This window comes from Corythoichthys intestinalis, chromosome 1 (assembly GCF_030265065.1).
Source record: "Corythoichthys intestinalis isolate RoL2023-P3 chromosome 1, ASM3026506v1, whole genome shotgun sequence".
Taxonomy (NCBI): domain Eukaryota; kingdom Metazoa; phylum Chordata; class Actinopteri; order Syngnathiformes; family Syngnathidae; genus Corythoichthys; species Corythoichthys intestinalis.
The window spans coordinates 68162093-68182947 of NC_080395.1; the positions used below are offsets into that span (position 1 = coordinate 68162093).

Consider the following 20855-nt stretch of genomic DNA (forward strand, 5'->3'; position numbering starts at 1 on the left):
CACCTTATTCTACAACTAGTGTTATTTTACTTCAAATGCACGTTTTATATTTCCTTGTATTGCTATTTTCTGTTTACCATTGTGCTGCTGCTGTGTTTTGATTGAGAATTTTAGTAAAAATTATAAATCCAAAAAAAGTAAACCTGTCAAACATCTCGTTTTGTTTGCAAACATTGTATTTCCTATTCAGTGTTTATCTCCACAAAATTGTTTGAATGTAATGAGTAAAAAAAAAAAAGAAAAGAAAAAAAAAGTACTTTTCATTATCAAAACCAACACTAGTGTTTTACGTACCTAAGAGAGGCAAGGAGTCAAGATGTCACTGACATACTTTATAGAGCCTACCCACGTACCACGTGCTCGCTGTATGGTTCCGCCCTGGCGGAATTTAAAATGCATTTCATGGAAGACCCAGTGCTTTCTGATGCCGCAAACTCACTGGATCTGTTGCATAAAAGGCGTTATGTGGAAAAGCTTCGTTCTATACAGTCGCCAGATCCATATTTGATGCCTAGATCGATGATTTTTGACCGGCTGCCTTCACCGTCTCTGCCTGACCCTGATATTTACAACTATCTTGTCCACACAAAATCAGCCTATTCTCACGAAAGTTTGAAAAACTTTAAGAGCTTGGAGGCTTATAAATGCTACGTTGCTGGTTGGGTGAAACAGGTCCTCGTACACGAAAATTCGGCAGGAATCTTGTGCTCGGAAGGTGGGTTACGAAATTTTCAATTCAAAATCTTTTGTTCTTGCTAACATCCACTGTCAAGTCTAATGTATTTCATGTCATTTGTCAATGGAGCTAGGGCTTTTAATGTTTATATGGTTTAGCGATAGCACTCACTACATACATACGTGTATGTTGTCGGCGATTAGCCTAGCAATGATCTTAATTGTGGTTATTTGTCAGCCCCGTAGACGAGGCCAGTTTCTTTCACTTGGTACCAGCTAAATATTATTCAAAAAATAACGATGGTGGAAGAAAGGGAAGTCACAAACATCTTGAATTTGAAACTATGTCGTACTACGTCGTATGTTGTCGGCGATTAGCCTCGCAATGATCTTAATTGTGGTTATTTGTCAGCCCCGTAGACGAGGCCAGTTTCTTTCACTTGGTACCAGCTAAATATTATTCAAAAAATAACGATGGTGGAAGAAAGGGAAGTCACAAACATCTTGAATTTGAAACTATGTCGTACTACGTCGTATGTTGTCGGCGATTAGCCTAGCAATGATCTTAATTGTGGTTATTTGTCAGCCCCGTAGACGAGGCCAGTTTCTTTCACTTGGTACCAGCTAAATATTATTCAAAAAATAACGATGGTGGAAGAAAGGGAAGTCACAAACATCTTGAATTTGAAACTATGTCGTACTACGTCGTATGTTGTCGGCGATTAGCCTAGCAATGATCTTAATTGTGGTTGTCAGGCCAAAACCCTCTAAATATATATTAAATGCATCTTACCGGATATAAAATGACTACTACATAGTCTGTGGTGATTTTTTGGTGTCCAGTTTTTACGTCGAATTGCAGCCGTCCATTTCGCTCTCCTCTTTGGATCCCTCGGAATACGGTAAAACTTCAAGTCTCTCCTTCCATCTTCTCTGTTAGTGCAACCAACAGCCACTCACGCCTTCACCCTTTTGATTATTAATGTTAAGGAGCAGGAAAACACGCCGTAAATAGGAGAAATGTACGTAGCCGTAACAGGTTAACACTATGTTTTGACGGACAAGTGGGCGGAACCATACAGCGAGCACGTGGTACGTGGGTAGGCTCTATTAAACAGGTTTAAGTCATCTACAAACGTATTTAAAAAAAAAAAAAAAAACTGCTTGTACAAACACTACGAAAAGAAAATTGTACTATACCACTGTTGGGCAATGGCTTATCAGGGCACAGCAGAAAGTGACCTTATCCAACATTGTGGCTTCTTCACCTTCCACATGGAAGAATCATGTTTATGGGTATGGTTCCTGTTAAGATCTTATACTTCTGACGAACATTTCCGATGACCCTTTCAACATGGATTCTCAAATGTGCTGACAGCGGCCTTTTGTAAATGCTGGGAGTTTGACATCTGAACACTACATGCCCACACATTCTTGTATGTCAAAACCTCTGTCAGCCAAGACAATGTCCCCAGGTAACAAATTATCAAAAAATAAATCACTGTTCAGGGTTATATGTTTGTCACTTGTACGCCCTCCCCAGCCTTTTGATCAGAAACAAATGGCTCCCTTGGGTGTAATACATATTAAATACTTCATAGTGTGGTGGTGCTTGTAGCTGAAAAACATTTGGGTATGTGCTTTCAGATTTAATGGGTTTTCTGTGAAAATTTCAAAACGGTCAATAATCACAGTCTGTGTCACATCCTGATTGGTGTTGTGCGTCTCATCCTCTGTGATTAGCTGATCACCTTCTTCTCCAGCTTCATGTGTCCCCTCTTCAGTCTGTAGCTGACCACTTTCTTCTCCAGCGTCAGGTGTCCCTTCCTCATTCTGTTGATGACTGTTTATTTCACCAGGCTCAGATGGTCCCTCCTTGGTCTGCAGCTCTTCAATGTTTGCATCCTGCTGGACCCCCATCTCTGGTGCTTGCAGTGTCTCTCTCCGTAGCTGCTCACGTTCGTCTTGCAGAGCGTGCAGTGTTTGTCGGTGGAACATATGTGTGTCCCAGATGTAGGGATGGTGCCCAGTCTGGGTCAGTCGCCATCATTTCATAAACTGGTTCACCTGCAATCACAGGTTTTATTTAGAAAGCTAGTTAAGATTGGATATTTCCATGGCATTTCACTTTCGTAAACACTTAATCAGACATGCTACCATCCCATCAGATCTCTCAGATCACAAAAGGAAATCTCGCGCATTGATAAATATTTCTGTGCATTTTTGCTGTTTACCTTTATCTTTTAAATCATTCACTCTATAATGTATTTATAAACGATGACTGAATAAATTAAACATTGATTTATCACGTACAGATTAACCCATTTCAACTGCCCTCCCTCTTTGCCTGTAGTTTACAAGTGAGGCTAGCTAGCTAAGGTTAGCCAATGAGAAAATAGCGACTTTAGAAAGCAAAAAAACAGCATATTCAGTATCAGTACTTTGAAAAAAACTGACTTGCCTTTATGAAAATGCCGAGAGCAAACACGCCGGAAGGGGATATAGTGTAGAAAGTCGTTTCACCGTTGCGTCCCAGGCCATCCGACGCCGCTTCGTTAGTTCCTCAACCTGCTGTCTATAACCTCTTTTCCAAGAGGGAAAACGAAAAAATCTTACGTCGCGGTAAACTTTGCTGCCATTTTTGTCGTGTGATTTAGTATGGAAGCCTTTCAAACAACACGAGTGTCCCATTTATCAAAGACAATGATGAAAGCAAAGACGATTCTCACTGCTCAGTTGTTTACAATAAGTGTACACTCAAAATGGCGATTCAACCCACAATGCACTGCGGCTTTTGACAGCGTTACGTCACCTGACAAAGACCGATTAAATGACCCACTGCGTATTTTTCATTTTATTTATTTATTAAATCCCCAATGAAACGTGGCTTCTAACGATTTTCTCCGTATATGCTAAGCATATTAGCGAAACAATATTGCAGGGCCTGCTCCTCCCACCCAGAGCCGTATGCGCCCACCCACATCGCAAAACGTCACTTCTCGCGATATTTGGAATTTATATGTAGCGCGGACGCGCCTCTTCTCATTCTTTCTATCGCACATTAGGCAGGGTGAAGGTGCAACAGTAATCGGTCGTCCCGAACCGGGTTCATCCGACACCCTCACCAATCAAGCTGAACTGACCACAACCTCGAAACCAACATGCCTCCCAAATTCGACCCCGGCGAGATTAAAGTTGGTACGTTAATGCTGTCAAATGGTTCTTAAAGCAGAAGCTTTTGTGAAAACCAAAATGGAGTCGCAGTCCGTCGGCCACCCCGTGGCGCATTCTCAACGGTAATATTGGGATTCAAACTGTGACAGATGACATTGTGTTTAAGGCTGTTTTGTGGTTAAAACGCGTTCGTTTTTTTTTTTCCCCAACTTAATTGGCGACAGAGACCCACTCGTGCTGTACCACATGGGCTAACTGCTAGCGGCTAAGTGTTAGCCGTTTTGTCGTTAGCGTCACTAAAGCAAAGGTGTAAAGCGACGTTATTAATAAAGGTGCATTCACTGTCCTAATTATGATCTGTTTGCGCGTCAAGGGGCTTTTTTTTTTTTAAACGCCATGAATTAATGCCATTGTAAATGCATAATATAAACTAAAAAAAGTTAAATCCAGGAAATAAACGCATATTTTTTTTAATACTTTATTTAAACTACGAAGACTGGCATGCATGGGCGAAAAACGTCCCTCCCCACCAATCAAAATTAATTGGACGTCTAGCGTGGTCAGTGGCAGCCAATTAGTTGAACGTTTGAAGCCTCATTTTCGAACATAAGTCACGTGAGGTTTCGCTTTATACAAGACCTGCCACTTGGGTTAGACACGCATTGGGTCGTTATTAGTAGGGCTAAAAGTAAATTATTTTCATAATCGGATAAATGACAATTCTTTCAATTTGAAGTTTTCGGCATGTTGTAAGTATCAATAAAGACATAAGGAATGACTATTTCCTTCAACTGTATCGATCATCAAATTCGTTGGCATCTAATTTATTAATCAATGTCATCTATTAGTTGATGCAGCTTTATTAAGAATCTATTTAGACAGATCTCCGAAAATTGGCAAAAATGTGAATTGTTTTCCAAATTCGAAGATTATATCTTAATGTCCTTTGACTTAACGAAAATGTATAAAGATATTTCCAACTGAAAAGTCATGTTATATATTGAAGAATTTCGACAAGTTAAAGATAAAGGTCCTAAACAATTGGTTATTTTAAAAAAAAAAAAAAAAAGGTATTGATTAATTTGCTCAGAAATTAATTGTTGCACCTCTACTCAATATCAATTAAACCATAGCACAAACGGATGGCACCATTTCTGTTGCCTGGCGACCGTCCGGCGGATCAAATTCCGAGGCCGGAGCAAGCCACAGCAAACAGACATTGGAGTGGACATATCTGGTCCATTTTGCCTTTCATATCATTTTTCAGCAAGAGATTTTACAGGATTCACATCGAAATCTTCTCATAACATCTCTCTCCAGTGGCCGTTTTCCCCAGAATGTAGTTCCTTCCAGCACAGTGTAGCATGTGCTGTCAATCAAATACATAAAGTGGAGTCAGTTAAGTGATTGGCAGGACTATGGTGTCTGGCTAGCATTTGGTAGCAACGATGTACAGTTGGGTAAACTTCCAGAAAGCATCTAATCAAAAACGCACTACTGCTGAAATCCTTGCTCAAGCTCGGGTAAAATCCATTCATTGCTATCCAACCGGTTCACGACCCTGAAAGTGACTCTACGAAATGCTGGTGCAGCTAGCTAGACTCTGCGATCCATCCAGCCAATCACTTAACTGACTCCGCCTTACGTAGTTGATTGCCAGCACACGCTTCATTGTCCTCGAAAACGACATGAGAAAGGCCATTTTGGAAAGAGACATGAAAAAAATCATATGATGCTTTTTATCTTAAAATTTCATTCATTCATTCATTTTCCATGCCGCTTATTCCAATGTCCTGAAAAACGACGCTATGAAATCATAAAAAGGCATTATGAAATTTAAAAATGTGTTATTTATCAAGGGGTATTTCAAAATGTTTTTAGTTCTGACCCTTTTTAATCAAAATGGGGGGGGGGGCTGGTTAATCTCATGGGCCTATAAAAATTGTAAATATCGGTAGCACGACAGAATCACAATCCAAACTTTTTACAGCACAAACGATTGACATAATTTTTACAAGAATTTGTCTGATGGGGGTGGGGGGCTTTTTTTCTGAAAGCGTCCCTCATCAAAAACAAAATTGCACACCCTTGTGAAATTATGAAGTGGCTGCAGTGATTTCATGTTACCATCAGATGTTGCTGTTTCGCAGATGAGTGTCGAATCATACACTGAACGAAATGAAAGCCTCAAATGTTTACTTTGCCAGTCACTTGATCGTGTAACTATTTGTGACTATATGTTCAATGGATAACAGTTTAATAGTTTTTTGGGCTGCTTGAAAATAAATGGTTTCCCTTTAAAGAAAAATTACCACAGACGACCTGTACAGTCAATATTAAGTCTGTTTGCACAAAAATAAGATTGATGACATAGTTGAATGTTGACTGTCTTGCAGTGTACATGAGGTGCACAGGAGGAGAGGTCGGCGCTACATCAGCCTTGGCTCCCAAAATTGGGCCCTTGGGTCTGGTGAGTTTTTTTTTTTTTTAAACTGCAGACTGTACAAACCAACTAGCCTCCCGCCACTATGCCAGTTTGACTGAGTGACTGAGTATAATCCAGTGGGGGCTTAGAGAGACCCGGCTTTAGGAAACAGAGCTGGCCAAACGAATGGTCAACCCTGTGCCGAAAAGTCTGGAACAAGCCTTTTAGTGCCGCAACGATTAATCGAGTAATTCGATTAAGGGGGAAAAAGCTTCGAATCTAAATTTGCTGCTTTTAGGATTCGTTTAGTGCTGTTGTAATGGTTTGTTTTAAAAGTGTTTGCATTCTGTTTATTGATTGGAGTGGATATACTGCCCTCTGGTGGTGGAAATCCAACTGCTCTGTTAATGTCAACATAAAGTTGAAAGTTTTTGGTTGGGCTAATGTTTATGTAATTTAGAAATTTGTGGGAGGGCTATGTGTTTAAACAATTTGTTAAAAAACAAAAAGTTAGTATTTTATAGCATTTCAGTTATGCAACTTAGCCAATAGTTCTGTTGATGTACTTAGATCTTTAATTTTTTAAAAACTGAGGCTATGGTATTTAAATTTGCGTAAGTATGCATAGTTTACATATTAATTCTGCGACACATTAAATGTTTGTACTCAGATTACTTGATTTTTCAAATTAACTAAATGATTGAAAGAATTACCTAAACAATCGATAGCTGCAGCCCTAATACCTTTGACTGCCCAAATACGGTCTTGTCAAGCCTAGTCATTTGGTTCTGTTGTTCTAGTCTCCCAAGAAAGTCGGCGATGACATTGCCAAGGCCACCGGTGACTGGAAGGGCCTGAGGATCACCGTGAAGCTGACTATCCAGAACAGACAGGCAGCGGTATAAAGCTCATTCCTTGACCATTGATTGCGAGGAGACTCGGGAATCGCGCTCTTTTTTTATTAATTGCGGGATAGTGTCAAGTGGAACTGAGGGCTTGATTATGTCTTTGTAGATTGAGGTGGTTCCCTCTGCTTCTGCACTCATCATCAAAGCTCTGAAGGAGCCCCCTCGTGACAGGAAGAAGGTCAAGAACAGTAAGTGACAGTTCCTCAAACTTTTATGAGTTGAAACTGAATAGAAAAATAAAATGTTTCATCTTTTCCAGTCAAGCACAGCGGAAGTGTGACTTTTGATGACATCGTGGGCGTCGCTCGTGTCATGCGTCCTCGTTCCATTGCCAGAGAGCTGTCTGGTAAGAGTAACGTATGCGTGTATTACGGCCGGATGTACTATTGGTTAATGTGTTGTTCAGCCTTCCGCCACTATGCCTGTCTGTCAATGACTGAGTATAATCCAGTGGAGGCGCAGATTAACCCATCTTTAGGAAACAGAGCTGCCCAAACTAATGAACAACTCTGTGCCGAAAAGTCTGGGACACTATTATAGGAATAATATTGAGTTCCTGATTAATGCTGAAGGGAGACATGAAAAATTGTCTTAATTTTTTTGGTTTGCCAGGAACTATCAAGGAAATTCTGGGCACCGCTCAGTCTGTTGGCTGCACCATCGATGGTCGTCCTCCTCACGACGTCATAGATGACATCAACAGTGGCAAAATTGAGTGCCCATCTGAGTAATAAAATGTTGGAAATCTAATCATGTGGGTTTTTTTTTTCCATGCTTTCACATTTGTCTTGTCGCGAATGATTTCACTGCATGGTTAATTATGGCACTACTAAACACAAACTGATGTTCACAAAGACACCTTTGGACATCATTCAGGTGTATTTTTTAAGATGACAGGAACTACAAATTCTCTGAATTCAAGTCCCTTGGAGTAACACATCTTTTAAGAGCCACATTTTAAAAAATTATGTAATACAGTAAAATTGAACCTGAACAATTTTAAACAAATATGACCTTTCATAACACTTGGGGCTTGTAGGCATGTGCCGGTTTCCAGTGTCGCGGTTTCAAAAGCACTAAAATTATGTCACACTGTAGTACATGATTCGCTATTATTTTTCATGTGTAAAAAATGTAGCCAAAAGTGGCGCGACAGCACTCACCCCTTCCCGTTTGTTGCTTTGTGTGCCAGTAACGCTGTTCCAGCGAACCCAAAAACAAAGCACAAGGTGTACATTTCTTCAATTTATTGAGCTCTCAAATCGTGTTAACTGAAATATACAAAATGAATACATTTAAAACGTACAATAGTATTTTTCCATGTGTGAGCAGTGGCGCCTGCAGAAATTTTTCACGGGTGGCCAGATGAGGCCACTTAAAATCTTGGGGTGGCAGACCAAAACTAAAAGCCATAATTTCAGGTTTTCATTATATTATTGCAGTAAAAAGGTCCGGGGAAAACTATCAGAAAGACTTATGGACACGGCTACTGATATAATTTGGTGTATTGTGTAATATTTGATGTTACTAATGATTTAATGTGCATAGTCCATAACTGTCCAGTCAACATTTTGAGTTCCACAATTGTTTTATCGTGTTATGTATATATTAGGCATAAGGTGTACATTTAACAAAACAAAATAATACAGATACAAATAAAGTACAGAGGCAATCATATCTTAACTGGATATTTCCCAACACAATGTTAATGTGACACAAAAATAATTACTGAATGAACAAAATATAAAAAGTACTTCCCAACAGGGATCAACAGATTACCATGCTATAACAATCTAACGATATAATGGCAAGCGGGGTGGCCAACAAGTTTATAGGGGTGGCACCACTGTGTGTGTGTGTGAGTAGCTTCAACAAGGCCCTGGCTTCAACTGATTAGCACCATGAAAAAGTTCGCCAAAAACAAAACACATTTTCCTTTCAAATTCAAAATACAAACTAATTAAAAACTTACAAAGACGAATGTTAGCATATGCTTAGCTGGAAAAGCAACTTCGTCGAGGTTTTAAGTGTCACAACCGCTAAGTGAGAAACAAGCTTGAAGTGGAAAAAAGGGTAGCGTCAAAGATCGCTTAATGCGACAGATGATCTTGCCCTAAGCACAAATTCACGTTCGCTGGACGAGGAGAGGTCTCACTCCCAATATTTTTTTCAGATGAATGCATTTGCCAGCATATTGGATTTGGTGAGTAACGGTTTCAATCCTATTCATATTTTGCTGTATAACAAAGTTAATGCCGTTTGTTGCAACTTGCGTCGAACACTGCCAGAGCTAGCCAAATCTCCAGTGAAAAAATAGCTCCCATTAAAGTAAGCGTCAAGCATGTGTATTAAACGTTAATATAAAAGAAAAGCTGCTTTGTAATATCGCTGTACACAATGCTCAGTCCAGTTGCGCAAACGTTCGCATGCATGCGTACATCAGTTAAAAGCGGCGAGTACTCTGTTTTTACTGAGTGTTTTTATGACCTTTTCAGTCCCTCAAAAATACTTTTACCCTCCCATACTTTTAACCATTGTTTTTTTGTGATAGCTTTAAGCAGTTGGCCCATTAGTCACGTAGCATATTTAAACCGCCCTTATTTGATATAACTACATGTAAGTCTTAAGGCATTTTTTAGTAAGTTCTGCCTGTATGCATCTAAAGTTGAGAGCACACGGTAGTACTTTGGGTGTCAAATTTGCCTCATGCCTGTACTGTACTTCAAGTACAGTGGTACCTCTACATACGATCGCTTCGACACACGAACTTTTCGACATCCGACGTAAAATTTGACTCGCCATTTGTTTCTACATCCGACGACATGTTCGAAATACGACGACAATGGCAGCACCGCAGACGAATGCACGGCGGATTTTCTTGTGTGACAAATCAACACTGGTTTCAGAAAAGGTTGGTACAGGTGGTGAAACAAGGAAAAAGTTGACGCTTACCTTCTAAATGAAGATGCAAATGACAGAAAAATATGAGCGTAGGGTGGGAATCCGTGAAATGGTTCAACAATACATCAGTCTTTATAAGTTAAGCTGACAATTCTTATTGTGGTAACATCTCCAGAGAAATCGCCAACTTCGCCACGTTTTTATCATTTATTTCACAACTTATTCAAAACAAAAACACCTTCTGACTGCCTTAATTGACGGTGTTCTCAAGAAAGCATTCAAAGTGAAAGTGAAACTCAAGCTCACCGGTCTGTCTCTGGCACGTCAGCTCCGCGGTGCGTTCAGGGTCAGCAAAAAACGTCCGCCACATTAGAACCCGATTCGTTACATTAATACAGGAATTATTATTATTATTCCGATTTTGATTTATAATTTATTTGTTTTGCTATGTGTAATTGCCATTTGTAATAGTACCAGCAGTATTTTTTAAGGATTTAGTGAAGGTTTTTGGGCTGTGGAACGAATTAATGGAATTATAATGTATTCCTATGGGAAAATCCTGCTCGACATACGACCATTTCGACTTACAAACAAGGTCCTGGAACGGATTAACTTTGTATGTAGAGGTACCACTGTATTTTCACTTGAAATAGTGTTTATATCTCCACCTCGTAAAGGACAAATTTTCCTCTGAATGCTCTGCCATCATATCTGTCTGCATCTGTTTTGCGTGCGTGTGTTTGGCGCACGCGCTGTTCCGGTTTGTGTGTGAAAACACCAGCTCTGATTGGCTTACCATGACACCATGACTAACCCTCAGCCAATCACAATCACTTCCATTGCTTCTATCCAGGTGGTGCATTCAGGTAGCCTTGTCCCCCTACTCCTCCCGTCACCCTCAAAGCGTCTGCCGTCCTCAAGATGGAAGCAGCATTCTTGCTGGCAGTGGGGGATGGGAGCGAGGCTAGCATTCAGTTGTAGCAAACACAGAAACGTTGGCAAGCTTTGGAAAGCATTGTCTATTTGAATGAGCAGGGACAAACAGCCCGGAGTCATAAGTACGTGCTGTAATATTCTGATACAGAATTATCCGAGGCACCCTAAAGTGCACACGGCGCCAAGATTATTATGCTCACATGATGCGGGAGTGAGTTAGGGCCCAAATACACCAGCTGCATGATCGTTCCGGTTCCGGTCCGGCTCAGTGTTGACTGCGTGCCACGCAGTACGTCAAAAACAGGCAAATCATACCGACTGCAGTCCGCCAACTCCGTTCCCTCGTGAGCTCTCGCGTGATCGCGCGCTATAATGTGCCATTTAAAACATCGAAAAACACACGGAGTCTATACTCATCAGAGAAGCAGAGAGAGAGCACATTTTTTCTTTGCATATTGATATTTTAGTTATGTCTGTCTCTAAATTCCAGATTGACTGCATCATGTTGAGATCAGGGCTCCGTGTGTGTGTGTGTGGGGGGGGCCTATTATGCCCTTGGTTGTGTCGGTGGGTTTATATCTTTGTGCACATTTTAAAAATTTATGGCACATAACATCTAAGAGCTGTTATAAGCAACTGTTAAATAATCTAATATTTATAAAATGGATAGCGAATTATATACTACACAAACTGAAAAACTGCGTATTTGGAATTGATGTCTCAACACTGCAGATACCTGTGCCTAGCGCAAACTGTTGGTTTTTCTATGAAAAGTCAAGTAAAATGTAGGAAAGAATAGACCACCAGGTCGAAACTTGTGCGTGTCTCTTTCTTTCGTACTTTTCCCCCTCGACTCTGTATACAAACCGGCATTGTGTGTGCGCCGGACACGAGAATTTCTGCAGTGGAGCCACTTTCAGATACACTGCTTTTTTTTTTTTTCCCAAGTTGTCAGCACGTCGTGTGTTTGATATCATTGCCAGGAAAACACAAATAATAGGACACCTTGCAGCTTCCCTTTTAATGCTGTCCTTAAAATAACGATCTGCTGCATCGTATATCACTTTGTGACTTTCCACCTCCATGATGAAATGTTCCTCGTCCATGTTTGCTGGTGTTTAAACCGTGAATAAGCAACTGGGCTGTTACGTCCAGGCCCAGCTCCGCCCATTTTGTCGGATGCGTGTCCGGCAAAAATAGAAAACAGCCTCTACCATCCGGCGGGCTGCGGCACGCTGGAGATAGTCCGCAGGCAATCCGGAGCACTGACGCGGCCGGTATACGTTGAACAATAGGATATAATGGGAACGGATTGGCTCCGGCGCTATTTTTAACCAGAGTCGGACCGGAACCGCAACGATCATGCATCTGGTGTATTTGGGCCCTTAGAGACACGGCCTGCCGAGTGTCGTACATTTGTGTTAATGTTGAAATTATATGTGCTATTAAAGAAATAGAGTGCCAGCACGTCCTGTGTGGTATATCTTTGCTAAGAAAAAGCACAAAACACGTGCGCTATTCTCGAACCTGAACGCGCCCAGTCTTGGATGACAAATAAAGAGCAGAGTAGACTCGCTACGGCTGGTAGTTTCTTCGATGTATTCAGAGTAAGTAACGCACCGCTTTTGAACGTCAGTAACTGTAACGGCGGAAAAAATTAGATTACCCCGTTCCTGAAAAAATAACGCCGTTATGTAACGAGTAATCAGTGTATTCATTTTTATTTCATGAACTTATTTCCATGCAAATTAAAGAAAATTAGACCTATACAAAACAATAATAGGTTGTCTGACAAAAAACATTGAACCAAAGGATTAAGTTCATAAACATTTATTGAAAATCTTCTTGCACACAAAAATTGTACAAAAGTATAAATTGTGTTTAGCTACGAAGGACAGGTCACCAGTGCAGCCCAATTCACTTGATTTCCGTATGTAAACAGGCATAGAATTCCTTTATTGGTAACCAAGCACCGCATAATGAAGATTGGAAAAATGGAAATAAACACACTACTCTGTTCAACAGTTAAGTATCGGCCTAAATTAACTTACTGTTCCTGCAGCATTTACCTCATGTCTACACTTGACTTGTAAAAGTATATAACTGCTTTCAGGTTGTTTTGCTGAATGGTCTTCCATTCAGAAATTGTTCAAATTCATAAACCTTACAAGATCCTTTTCTGACATTTAGAGATAATGAAAGCATTATAAACAGCACATCACAATGCTATCAAAGAACATGTTTACATTTGCCATTTTTGAGTCTTCATTTTATCCCAAACTAATGACATGGTCTTTACTGAGAGACAGTTAGCCCAGTGTTCATTTAGCATGAAACAAGTCTACACAAGTCAGCCAACAGCTTTAAAGGCAATACATCGGCATAACATGAGATTATACTGTACTTGTATATTTTCAACATGGAGGGAAAGACATTTGGAAGTACGTTGAGCTCTGAACGTCTGGGTGTTGGATGAATGCATCCCAGAAAATAACAACAACTATAATTAAACAAGTTCCTGGTGACAACCTCCGACTGAGTGCCTTTCATCATTTAAAAAGCGCTTTTGGCAACGGGAATTGCTCTTAGTTTTCCACCTCCTCTTCTTCAACTTCGTTTTCTGCTTCTGGTTCTTCTTCCATGCGCTCCTCCTCCTCTTCCTCCTCCCGGATCCTTTCAATTTCACAGTCTGTCTTCTTTTCTTTATCTTTGCGCTTTTGTTCAGACACTTCTTTCTTTCCCTTTTGGTCCTTTTTGTACACTGTTAAGGAACAGAAACAGCAACCGTTTTGGGAAGTGTACAATCAGACAAAAACACTTAATAACAATACATAAAACAAAAAATCAAGTCCAACTCACCAGATTTTGAGGATCTGCCGATACAGAGTACCGATCCAATACCAATAGCAATTTATTACAATACATACAGTTGTGGTCAAAAGTTTACATACACTTGTGAAGAACATAATGTCATGGCTCTCTTGAGTTTCCAGTTATTTCTACAACTCTGATTTTTCTTCTGATAGAGTGATTGGAACAGATACTTCTTTGTCACAAAAAACGTTCATGAAGTTTGGTTCTTTTATGACTTTATTATGGGTGAACAGAAAAAAGTGATCAAATCTGCTGGGTCAAAAATATACATACAGCAGCGCTAATATTTGGTAACATGTCCCTTGGCCATTTTCACTTCAATTAGGCGCTTTTGGTAGCCATCCACAAGCTTCTGGTTGAATCTTTGACCACTCCTCTTGACAGAATTGGGGCAGTTCAGTTAAATTTGATGGCTTTCTGACATGGACTTGTTTCTTCAGCATTGTCCACAAGTTCTCAATGGGGTTTAAGTCAGGACTTTGGGAAGGCCATTCGGAAACCTTAATTCTAGCCTGATTTAGCCATTCCATTACCAGTTTCGATGTGTGTTTGGGGTCATTGTCCTGTTGGAACACCCAACTGTGCCCAAGACCCAATCTTCGGGCTGATGACGTTAGGTTATCTTGAAGAATTTGAAGGTAATCCTCCTTCTTCATTATCCCATTTACTCTCTGTAAAGCACCAGTTCCATTGGTACCAAAACAGCCCCACAGCATAATACTACCACCACCGTGCTTAACGGTAGGCATGGTGTACTTGGGGTTAAAGGCCTCACCTTTTCTCCTCCAAACATATTGCTGGGCATTGTGGCCAAACAGCTCGATTTTTGTTTTGTCTGACCACAGAACATTCCTCCAGAAGGTCTTATCTTTGTCCATGTGATCAGCAGCAAACTTCAGTCGAGCCTCAAGGTGCTGCTTTTGGAAGGTATTGGGAGGGCGCGCCATGTAGGACGTGTGTCGCAGGCGCTCCGTGGGAATGCTATATTTAATGCCACTATTCAAACTCGTGAAACTGTCCGCTGCTGGAATTTAGCACACACTGTGCTGCTGTGTATTTTGAGATCGGCGGTTGTGGAAATGGCGAGCCTCCGACAGAGAACTGACCCATCGAAAAGTGGCCGTGGTAAGCAACGAACGGCGTCCGAATCCCCGCCACGGCCGGCAGCAAACGACGATATGCTACGTAGCATCAAAGGCATGATGGATGAACTTCGAACGGAAATTGTAACAAAATTCGAGACAATAATTTCTGAGTCTGTTAAAACAGAAGTGGCACAAGCTCTGAAGCCCGTCGTTACGACGATCGAGGCTCAGAAAGAAACTATTTCGGGCCTTGAGCGTGCGGCTAACGAGCACGGAACTCAGCTGGCTAGCCTACGGGCTGAGGTGGATAAGCTGTCCGAAACGGTGGTGTCCTTAAACACGAAATGTGAAGACCTGGAAGCTCGTTCAAGACGAAATAATATTAGACTTGTGGGCTTAGCTGAAGGTGCTGAGGGTTCCAACCCTACTAAGTTTGTTGCTAAGCTCTTGGGCGACATGCTAAGCCTCGAGAACGAACCCGAGCTTGACTGGGCACACCGCACGCTGCGTGCTAAACCGAAGGATGGCGAACCTCCGCAACCGATGATCATTAGGATCCACATGTTCCAGGAAAAGAGCACAATTTTGCGACGGGCGGGAGAAGCATCACCATTGCTGCACAATGGGAAGAGGCTCCATATTTTTCAAGACTTCACCCCTACTGTAGCAAAACAGAGGGCTGCATTTGCTAAGGTGAAGCGGGAGCTTCACTCGTGTGCTAATGTGAGATTTGGACTCCGATACCCGGCCACGCTACACATTACAATCCCTAATGGTCCAACTCATCGATTCGAAGACCCGAACAAGGCTTTGGAATTCGTCAACAAAACTCTCTTGAAATCCCAGGATCAAGAGGGAACTTGACTTTTTAAAAATTTTTCTCCTCGCCTTTTTTTTTTTTTTACCCTGTCCAGACGCTGCCCCTTAATCTGGAATTATTTTGGAGCAATTTTGACTTTTTGAGCATCTTGGAGGAGGCTGGATTCTCTCACCAGCTGGATTTTTTTTGTTTCTCTCCCTCTCATCCGGATGCTACTGTGGAGAGACCTCAGACTCGAGATAAGTAATTTCTGCGATTCTGTTCCTACAAGGTACGTTGCTCTGACACTGAAATACTGAGGATGATCGGCCTTTTTTTGTTTTTTGTTTTTTTTTTGCCTCCGATCATGTCCTGATGTTATCGGGCCCTATATTAATGTTGGGAACGTGCGCAGACTTCTGTTTTGTTTTTGTCTTTTTTCTCAATTTTATTATTATTGTTATGAATGTATTATTCGGTGTTGCCCTCCAATGCTGTGGATCCTCGGCATCGTTCACTTCCTTTATGACCAGGGGCAGTGTTACCCGGCGCATAGTATGCTACATGGTCTTAGCACAGTGTAGCTCTACTATTTTTTATTTTAATTTTTTCTCGAGCATTGTGTGTTTAATATTAGCACTGTAATGTGGATGGACAATTCATGTTAGCATTCCCCAGGCCGTTAAAAGGAACGGTAGTTTTGTTAAGTTATGACAGAGTTTAGTATGTCATTAGGTAAGATAGCATGCTCCCCTTTTGGGATGCTTCTGCTAAGAGTGAGTTTTGTTTTTGGTTTTGTTACTTTTGTTGTTTTTCAATGGGTTATATTGGGGTTGAAGCCCAGGATGAGTTGGGCTGTTCAACATGGGGAGGGTGGCACATATCTCTCTTTGTATGCATATGGTCAAGTTTATCCATTACTGGCCTTATCAGGTGTACTCTTTTCCAATTTTACTTGTTCTTTGCGATGGCCAATGCTCAACTAGGTGGAGATGTCAAATTTGTGAGCTGGAATTGTAAAGGCTTGAACAACCCTATTAAACGAAGTAAGATTTTACATCATTTATCTCAACTTAATGCTCATGTTGCTTATTTGCAGGAGACTCATCTTAAAAATACAGACGCCTTTAGATTAAGACGAAGCTGGGTAGGCCAGATATTTCTCTCCTCCTTTACCAGTAGAGCAAGAGGGGTGGCAGTACTCCTACATAAAAGCATTCCTTTTGTTCATATTAAGACCATTTCGGACTCTACCGGTAGGTTCATTATTGTTTTAGGCCATATTTATGATGTGAAGGTTGTCTTTGCAAACATATATGCCCCAAATTGGGATGATGAGGGTTTCTTTAAACGGATTTTTTCAATGTTACCAGATTTGGCACAATATAAATTAATTCTTGGCGGTGATTTTAATTGCTGGCTAGATCCCTCATTGGATCGCTCCTCTTTGACCTCAGTACCACAATCAAAATCAGCCAAAACAATTGGAGCCTTTATGAACGAGTTTGATGTCTCTGATCCGTGGCGCTTTTTTAATCCAGATAAAAAGGAATACTCATTTTTTTCACACGTGCATCGAACTTTCACTCGGATCGATTTCTTTTTAATAGATAACTGTTTACTTACTGCTACTTCTGGCTGTAAATATGACCCAATAATTCTTTCTGACCATGCCTTAGTCTCCATGAAGATATACTTTCGCAAGTTCATACATACACGGCCACCTTGGCGTCTTAATACCCAACTCCTATTAGACAAGAATTTTGTTGACCGTATGACAGAGCGATTAGATTTTTATTTTCATGTTAATAGAACTTCAGGTATTTCAGCTGCGGTACTATGGGAATCAATGAAGGCATTTATGAGGGGGGAAATAATTTCATATGAAGTACATCAAAAGAGAACAATCACGACAAAATTGACCAAACTTTCTCAGAATATAGCAGCGCTGGACGCTCAGTATGCTGTTTCTAAATTGCCTGAGACTTATAGAGAGCGGATGGCTCTTCAAGCAGAGTACGAGTCCATTATTTCTCAATAAACTACTAGGCTCTTACTTCTCTCAAGGTCAAAATTTTATGAACAGGGAGATAAAGCTGGTAAGCTTTTGGCTCACCAGCTACGTCAAAGATCATCCTCCCAGCTGATTTCACGAGTGGAGACTGAGTCAGGCATTACGTCAGATCCCTTAGAAATAAATAGAACATTTTTAGACTTTTACAAATTACTGTATACGTCGGATCACTCCTTTGAGCCTGAACAATTAGAACCATTTTTTAGCAAAATACCGCTACCCCTCCTAAATCAAACCTTGAGAGAGGAGCTAGAACGCCCTATTACTGGACCTGAACTCGAAAAGGCAGTTAAATCCTTACAGAGCGGCAGAAGCCCGGGTTTGGATGGTTTTCCGAGTGAATTCTATAAAACGTTTTGGAAGCCATTAGCTCCTTATTTGTTGGAGGTGTTTACAGAGGCCTTTGAGCTGGGCGTTCTCCCTCAAACGCTGAATCAGGCATGTATTTCTCTGATTCTCAAGAAGGGTAAAGACCCATTAAAATGCAGCTCTTATCGCCCTCTCAGTTTGTTGAATGTAGATTTTAAACTTTTGTCTAAATTGTTGGCTCTTTGTTTAGAGCGAGTACTACCATTGATTATTTCTCAAGACCAGACTGGTTTTATTCATGATAGACACTCTTTTTTCAATCTTAGAAGGGTTTTCAACGTTGTGTATAACCACTCAACTGAAGCCCGGTCGGAGGCCTTGTTGGCCCTAGATGCTGAGAAGGCCTTTGACCGAGTGGAATGGGATTATTTATTTTTTTGTTTGGGGAAATTTGGGTTTGGAACGAAATTTGTATCTTGGATTAGGCTTCTGTACTCGTCTCCACAAGCGTTAGTTAGAACTAATAATACAAATTCCGAATATTTTCACTTATCTCGATCTACCAGGCAGGGCTGTCCTCTGAGCCCATTGTTGTTTGCGGTGGCCATGGAACCTCTTTCGGCTGCACTGAAATGTCACCCTGACCTATGTGGTATAGTGCGACATGGTGTGGAGCTGAAAGTTGGATTATATGCTGATGATCTTTTGTTATTTTTGCCTGATCTATCTCGTTCCATTCCTGCAGCACTCACTGTTTTAAGTGATTTTAGTAGAATCTCAGGATATAAACTGAATTTGGGAAAGAGTGAAATATTTCCTGTAAATCAGCTAGCCAAAGTATATCCGTTAGAAACATTGCCATTTAGAGTATCTAAATCAGGTTTTGCTTATCTTGGAGTTTATGTGGCAGACACATTGAGCAACCTTCGTAAGATGAATTTTAAATCGCTGCTTGTACAGCTCAAACAAGACTTCGAAAGATGGTCCTTGCTCAATCTCTCTGTTCCAGCTCGGATAAATTCGGTTAAAATGAACATTCTCCCTCGATTTCTTTACTTGTTCCAGTGTATTCCGATTTTTCTTCCTCTTTCCTTTTTCAAATCTGTGGACACTCTTATTAGGGATTTTATATGGAATAAAAAGAAACCCAGGTTGCGCTATCAGACACTCCAAAGACCCAAAGAACTAGGTGGGATGGCTCTTCCAAATATTTTGTACTACTATTGGGCAGCTAATATTAAGAATTTGACGTATTGGCTCTGCTATGAGAGTACTGATAGCACCCCATTGTGGCTTGATGTTGAAGCCAACTCCGTCAAACCGGTGACATTGAAATCCCTATTGTTTTCACCGCTTTTATCATCTACCTCTCCATATTCACAAAATTTTGTTGTATTCTCCTGTCTCAGAATTTGGAACCAATTTAGAGCATATTTTGGTCTACAAGCGCCTTCCATTCAGGCTCCAATTTCACCTAATCATGCTTTCCCCCCTTCTCTACTGGATAACACATTTACTATGTGGTCTAGGCTGGGGATTGAAACATTCAAGGACTTATATCTGAACTCAACCTTTGCTTCCTTTCAACAGCTGGCTGAAAAGTTTTCATTACCTAACTGCCATTTTTTCAGATATCTTCAAATCCGCAGTTATGTTCGCTCACTTTGGCCAAGTTTCCCGATACTCCCGGCTACCTCTGTTTTAGATAATTTTTTAAAACCTTTGCCATCGCTAAAGGGTGCCATTACCACAGTCTATTCCAATATTTACAAAATCAGCTCTGATTCCACTTTAAACACCCTTAGGGCGATATGGGAGTCGGGTTTGGAGATGAGTATACCTGAAGAGGTCTGGAGAGAAATTTTGGGTAGGACGCACAAATCCTCAATCTGTGCTAAACACTGTTTTACCCAGTGCAGGATCCTACATAGAGCACATTATACCAAAGCTAGGCTAGCCAAAATGTTTGATGCGGTCTTCTCCACTTGTGATCGATGTAAGCAGGCTCCAGCTGATTATGTACACATGTTTTGGTTATGTTGTTCTTTAACTGCATATTGGTCTGATATTTTTGCTGTTCTATCAAAGATCACCGGGATGGATATTGCTCCAAATGCCTTGACTGCTCTGTTCGGTGTGGTTCCAGCAGCACATTTTCTACCTTCTCAGAAAGGGGACTTTATAGCATTTTCAACCTTGCTGGCTAGGAGGCTAATTTTGTTAAGATGGAAGTTTTCAGTCCCACCGACGCAAGCCTACTGGCTCAAGGAGATGTTATATTTTCTCAAATTGGAAAAAATTAGACTGACACTTAGTGGATCGGCTGAGTCCTTTGAGGACGTCTGGAACCCTTTTTTGGTATATGTTAAAAGCGCAGAATGTCATCTTTGTGTGGATGTTTGAACTTTGTCCTAAATATTTTGGTAATATTAGTTTTTCTTGACCTGTGCCTTTTTCCCCTTTAAACGGGAAAATAATCATAGTTTTGTTTTTTTTTTGTTTTTTTTTTTAGATATGTGCCTTGGGTTTTGGGTGGGTTGAGGTTTTTTTTTTTTTACTTTTATTATCTTTTTGTTGTTGTTGTTTTTTTTGTGTTCTTTTGATATGGTGGGAAAGGAAAAAATGCTCACATCTTGTTATTTATGTCATGACTTATGTGACCAATAAACAAAGTTTCAAAAAAAAAAAAAAAAAA

At 40.6% G+C, this 20855-nt stretch overlaps 2 protein-coding genes and 2 non-coding genes across 4 annotated transcripts in view; 3 read left to right on the plus strand and 1 right to left on the minus strand.

Moving 5' to 3' along the window:
• Positions 1-3705: 3705 nt before the first annotated feature.
• rpl12 (ribosomal protein L12) lies at positions 3706-7932 on the plus strand. Its single transcript, XM_057840556.1, has 6 exons — positions 3706-3873; positions 6246-6319; positions 7075-7173; positions 7289-7370; positions 7442-7528; positions 7795-7932. Exons 1-6 carry the CDS (start codon positions 3837-3839, stop codon positions 7911-7913), a joined length of 498 nt encoding a protein of 165 aa, XP_057696539.1. The 5' UTR covers positions 3706-3836; the 3' UTR covers positions 7914-7932.
• Positions 6369-6495, plus strand: LOC130928364 (small nucleolar RNA SNORA65). The gene has a single exon (XR_009066666.1). It is a non-coding gene; the product is annotated as a small nucleolar RNA SNORA65 (small nucleolar RNA).
• On the plus strand, positions 7592-7716 carry LOC130928368 (small nucleolar RNA SNORA65). Its single transcript, XR_009066668.1, has one exon. It is a non-coding gene; the product is annotated as a small nucleolar RNA SNORA65 (small nucleolar RNA).
• Positions 7933-12828: 4896 nt separating the features above from the next.
• pole3 (polymerase (DNA directed), epsilon 3 (p17 subunit)) overlaps positions 12829-20855 on the minus strand; it is a 28543-nt gene continuing 20516 nt past the window's right edge. Inside the window, exon 4 of the mRNA XM_057848719.1 lies at positions 12829-13780. Coding sequence (XP_057704702.1) covers positions 13605-13780 — 176 coding nt within the window. The 3' untranslated portion in view covers positions 12829-13604. The remainder of the gene's footprint in view (positions 13781-20855) is intronic.

What these genes read in the sequence shown, in the direction of transcription:
- rpl12 (XM_057840556.1), top strand. Translation starts at nt 3,837, where the DNA reads ATGCCTCCCAAATTCGACCCCGGCGAGATTAAAGTTG. An exon ending in CCCCGGCGAGATTAAAGTTG is followed by an intron (nt 3,874 to 6,245) that starts GTACGTTAATGC and finishes ACTGTCTTGCAG; the next exon opens with TGTACATGAGGTGCACAGGA. An exon ending in CATTGCCAGAGAGCTGTCTG is followed by an intron (nt 7,529 to 7,794) that starts GTAAGAGTAACG and finishes TTGGTTTGCCAG; the next exon opens with GAACTATCAAGGAAATTCTG.